The 5,235-nt window shown below is 44.6% G+C and overlaps 1 protein-coding gene across 1 annotated transcript; it reads left to right on the top strand.

The window, feature by feature from the left end:
- Positions 1 to 1,445: 1,445 nt before the first annotated feature.
- On the top strand, positions 1,446 to 4,779 carry LOC113223297 (translation initiation factor IF-2-like). Its single transcript, XM_026452779.2, has 3 exons — positions 1,446 to 1,488; positions 2,608 to 2,945; positions 3,325 to 4,779. Exons 1-3 carry the CDS (start codon positions 1,446 to 1,448, stop codon positions 3,721 to 3,723), a joined length of 780 nt encoding a protein of 259 aa, XP_026308564.1. The 3' UTR covers positions 3,724 to 4,779.
- Positions 4,780 to 5,235: the final 456 nt, after the last annotated feature.

Genomic DNA, 5,235 nt, shown 5'->3' with positions numbered 1-5,235 from the left:
AGGCTCTTATGTAACTGATAGAGCAAACACTCTGCTATTACAACCTACACCCTGGAAGAGCGTTTGCCAACAGTCATTGCTTACTGCTAACAAGCAAATTCAATTACTCATTTGTCACCAAAACAAACAGGGGACAGAGATCAAGAAGATGAGAAATACTTCTACATTTGGCTGTTTCTATGCTATTTTATAATTGTAATTTTTCTGTGGTTCACATTAAAATAGCCTGAAACACCAGACACTAAAAACCCTCCTTGCTCTCTACCTGAAAGCTTAACCTATTCCATCTAAGGAACTTATTTTTCATTGCATAGAGGCTGCTCAGATGTGTAAAAAGTGAAGAAGCTCAATTACAAAACTGGGAATCCAAATTAAACTCCAGTTTAAAATGCCGGATGTACATCCATCTTTGGCCCATGGCAAAATTGCATGCTCCATGGTCGCAGCCAATATGAACTGTGTTCTCACCGCACTGCATTTTTTTCCTTCCTAAAACATTTGTGTGAGTTCTTGTCAATCAATGAATATTTACTGAGGGCCTACTACATGCCAACCATCTAGGCGCTGATCAGCTATTCACTGATTTAATGTTTGTTTTCTCCACTAGACTACGGGCGCCATGAGAAGAGCTACCACTGCTTTTTTGCTCATCACTGTGTGCTACAACCCAGCAGAGAGCCTAATACACAGCAGGGGCTCAATAAACATTAGATGAATGAATGAATGTGGGGAGGGGAGGGGAGGAGAAAGGAGACGGGAGGAGGGGAGAGAGGAGAGGCCACTACTTTGTATGCAAAGAAATCAGGGCTTTGCTCTGCCCAAACACGCCTATGATCCACCAGCGATCTGACGAATTCTGAAAGGCACCACATGCAATGCACAACAGCTGTAAGTATAGCAGCTGTCATGCAAAGGAGCTGAGGTCCAGAACTTGAAGAATTCAGCCCTTTGTTTTTCTCTCTGTCTCATAATGAAAATGAAGTCAAGCCCACTGTCAGTCTACCTGTCGGCTCTATGTATTCAACATGTGGCTTTCAGCAATACTAAGTTAACATTGCCTCTGAATGACATTTATGTTGATTCGCTCTCTGACATCACTGCCTGAAAAGATACTATTTAAATGTTTGAGGTCACACATAAGACCTAAATAGGACTGAGTTAATACTAAAAAAAAAAAAAAAAGACTCCATTTCAGGTCTTTGAAAGCTATAAATCGGTTTTAACTGAGTATTTAATTTAAAAGTAAAAAAGGTTTGACTCATTAAACTCTCCAAAGCTTAAGTCTTAGAGAGCAAACAGATCTCTTTACCAGCAAGCTGTTCAACACAGACTGTAAGTTCCAAGAGAGAGCTCTGCATAAGCATAAGTCTTTTAATTAATTAAAACCTAGGATTCTGGGTTATAGGCTGCCCAGAGTAGTACAAAATAATAGGATAATAAGAAATATGAACCATTTAAGTCAATACGAAACACCAACAGTTTACACAGGTATAAAAATGCAGATATTAAGTTCATGTATCACTAATAAAACAGAAAGTATACGTTCAAGTTTTTCCCCAAATCCGACTGAGAAAAATAAACAGATAAACAAAAAAGCAAAAGAGTAATGACATATGTTCTAAACATGCACAACAAAGTATGCCAAACAGAGAAAAGCGTTAAAGTAAGGTTGCTATTAGACTACCAATCTATTTAAGTACAGGAGTTAGTTATGATTAGTGGCACAGTAAAGAGGGTCCTGTGCTCCCCATCTCCAGCCCCCTACAAATAACAACTTACCTGGAAGGCTGGTAACATTAGTTGTAAACAAAAGGAATACTAAATAAAGGAACAAGTTGAATTACATAAAAAGTTTTCACTGCAAACAATTAAGCACTAAGCCTAATATCAACAAAATCCCAGAACTCAGTTGAAAGTTAAAAAAACAAAAAAAAACAAAAAAAAAAAAACTGGGAATTTTCTAGACTCTGATCATCTGATTCAGGATCAAAAGCATTGAACGCTCTAAAGCAGTGACTAAATCATATTCAATACATAGACAATGCATATTCAGTAAAAGGCCTACTAACGACATGTCTCACGGGGAAATTAATTGTATTTCCATTTTGTGGTGATATACAAAGAATACATACTTGAGAAATCAGAACAGACTTCTTGCCTACATTCCTTAAAGTCGATTTTAACATTTTCCTAAATCGAGTTTACGACATGATTTTATTTACAGTATGACTTGCACAACTCACTTTGCAATGTTCTGGGTAAAGAATAGACTCGTTCGTTCAGATGACTAAAAAAAAATCTACTTAACACCTCAGGCGAGCAAAGAAAAAAAAAAAAACCCACAAATCTGTATTTATATCAATAGGAAACTATCATACTGTGCTTTGGCATATTTTCAAACTGGGATCTACGAACGATTCCTGAATTCACATTAAAATTCTTCATTAAAAAAAAAAAATCCCAACATGTCAGTATGCCAGCTGGAAATACGATACAGCCAACCAAACTATTTTCCTACCCAGAAACTACCGCCTTCCTTTTTAAGTGTGACTACACTTTTACCTTTTGTTCGAAATCATCAGAAGTCGTAAAACTATGAGAATTGAGTCAAAACGACAAAACAACACGCTAACTTCCACATCCCCCTGGGCATCCTTTCGGAAACCCACCGCGCCCGCTGTCTCCCTGCCCTCCCCGCCGCCTCCTGTCTCTTGTCTCTGTCTCTGCCTCCCCCACGCCCCCACCACGACTCCGCCGCCGACGGGGCCCGCGTCCTGCGCGGCGGGCCCGAGTCTGCGGAGCCGGGGCTGTCACGCCAGCCGCGAGAAGACTCGAGCGCCAGCCCTGAGCGCAACTGCGGAGCGCGGCTCGGGGAGCCAGCGGGAGAATGTCCGGCTCCGGAGCGGCGTCCGCGCACTTTCCGCCGCCCGGGAGCTAAGCCACAAGTTAGGAAACAGCCGGAGCGCGCGGCGGCCGTGATTCAGCAGCGGGGCCGGCCGGCAGGGCGGGAGGGCGGTGATCGCAGGGCCTGAGCTGGACCGCGGGGCGGGGAGCGGGGCCGGGGCCCGGCCGCGTCTGGAAAAGGTCACCAAGACGCCGCGGGCGCCGCCCCCCGAGCCCGCGACCCGCCTCGCGGTCGGGCCAGCAGCGGCGGGGGGCGGCAGGGCGGCGTCCCGGACGGGCGGAGCGCCGGGACCGGGCGGGCGGGCGGGCCGGGGGCTCCTACCTTTCCGGCTCTTGGGGCAGCTCCGCTTGCTCCGGGCGCTGGCTCGCTCTTCCTCAATCGCAGCTGCTATCTCAGGGTTGTCTTCCCCATTGTACCAGACCAGGAGCTCCTCGCCCGGCGCGATTGGCTGCGGGGAGAGAAGAGACAAGCGCCGGGCCAATCAGAGCAGCGGTTGTTGGCGGGGGCGGGGCGCGCACCGGGACGCGGGCGGGAGCGGCGCCGATGGCAAACAGCTGTCGGCGGCGTCGCGCGCACCCGGCGGGCAGGAAGGGCTCCCGGCCCCGTGCGGGCGGCGCCGGCGCCGGGAACCCTCTGCTGGAGGGAGGACCGCACCCGCGGCGCGGGGCGAGTGGCGCAGAAGGCCAGGTGACGAGCAGCGGAGCCCGGGTGCTGTCACAGCTTCCTGTTTAAAGCCTCACGACGGCCCACGCACGAGAAAAAATAAAACATGGGACCATTTTAAAAGCTCACGAAATCTAAGTCGAGGAGAAATGTAAAGCATAACTGAAAAGCGTGCGGTGTGGAAAGCGGAGTGCTGAAAGATAACGACCAGCGCGCGTTCCAGACCAAGAACAACTCGAACGGGACAACTAGGAGGAACCAGGCGCAAGCACTTACAAATGCACCGCGGTTTCTATCCCAGAGCCGCCAACGGGAGGCCGCCCGGGGCCACCAACCTGCTCGGGTCCAGGGAGGTCAGTGCCTCGCTCTTCGTACCGGACATCAAACTTCCACATTTTAACTTTTAAATACAACAGGAAGTATTTCCCATGTATTATGCTCCTAAACCATCACATTCTTAAGCCACGTATGACTGGAAGCAGTGAGGGCCACCATCAAATTGATTCCACCCAGAACAAGATCCCGAAGAAAAGATCCACTGAGTGCAAAGTTCACACCCCTAGAATTTGGGGAAACAGCTTATTGGTTTCTCTCACAGCGATTGATCTGTGAGAAAAGTTTCAAGGCTATCAATATAAGTAAAATTCTATCTAAAATCCACTGAATACAATAAGAATCCATGAGTCCAGCCTGATGTGAAGGAATGATCAAGTAAATAAAAAGGAAAGCTCTTCCTTAAAGGAGATTCCCAACTAATCAGTAAAAAAAAAAATGTTGGGATTAGAAAATCGTCATTTGGCAATCATCACAGTAAGATTAATTCAGGCAAGAATCATAAAGGGATGCTAAAAGTAGGTTAAAGTTGGAGGAGTAACAAAATACATAGCCTCAGAATATCTCCCCATAAAATATTTATTTGTTACAAAAGAAAAAAAACACTTTTGTAATAAGACATATCAACATCATATGTCTCCTGATATAATGCACAGAAAACAGAGCATCACTTATGGTAGATTTCTACCCAAAATGCATACATCGAATCTAATCATGATGAAACATAAGAGAAGCTCAAACTTTGGGACATTCTACAAAATAACCAACCAGTTCTCAAAACTGAAAGGTTGTAAAAAACAAAGACTAAGGTACCAGCCAAACACATGAGACATGACAACCGAATGTGAAAACGTTTTATTTTCCTACAAAGAGATGACTGGAACAATTGACAGAATTTGAGTCAGGTGTACATATTACCTAATAAAACAATGTGTTGCTGTTAGCTTCCTGATTTGGATCATTGCACAATGGTTATCTAAGAGAGTGATCCTGCTTTTTGTTTCTTTCTTTCTTTCTTTTTTTTTTTTGCAGGGAGGGAAATTCCACCTACAGTTTAGAAACAAAATAGTTCCTCACTTCAACATACCTTCTAGTCTAGATAAAGCCCCTAAAAGTAAATATTACTTGGTTTAATTCACGGCAGAACTGTGTTTCTATAGTCCAAATTTTAAAATATTCTAAATTATTTAAAAGAAAAGGCAGCTGTTTCCTTGGCTCTCCCCCACCTCTAAGAAGGCTAAAATCTGTCTTTTTCTTATTTTTGAACCAATACATGATTTCCCTTCTTGAATCAGTTAAATCTAACCAAAAAACTTACTTTAATATATAAGATA

The sequence above is a fragment of the Piliocolobus tephrosceles genome, unplaced genomic scaffold (genome assembly GCF_002776525.5).
Source record: "Piliocolobus tephrosceles isolate RC106 unplaced genomic scaffold, ASM277652v3 unscaffolded_40741, whole genome shotgun sequence".
NCBI lineage: Eukaryota > Metazoa > Chordata > Mammalia > Primates > Cercopithecidae > Piliocolobus > Piliocolobus tephrosceles.
This window is presented reverse-complemented; position numbering and strand designations above follow the sequence as displayed.

Excerpts from the sequence above, each read along its gene's own strand:
- LOC113223297 (XM_026452779.2), top strand. The coding sequence starts at position 1,446 with ATGAACCATTTAAGTCAATACGAAACACCAACAGTTTACACAG. Across the intron at positions 1,489-2,607 it reads AACACCAACAGTTTACACAG|TCAAAACGACAAAACAACAC; the intron begins GTATAAAAATGC and ends ATGAGAATTGAG. Across the intron at positions 2,946-3,324 it reads GCCCGGGAGCTAAGCCACAA|ACCAGGAGCTCCTCGCCCGG; the intron begins GTTAGGAAACAG and ends CCATTGTACCAG.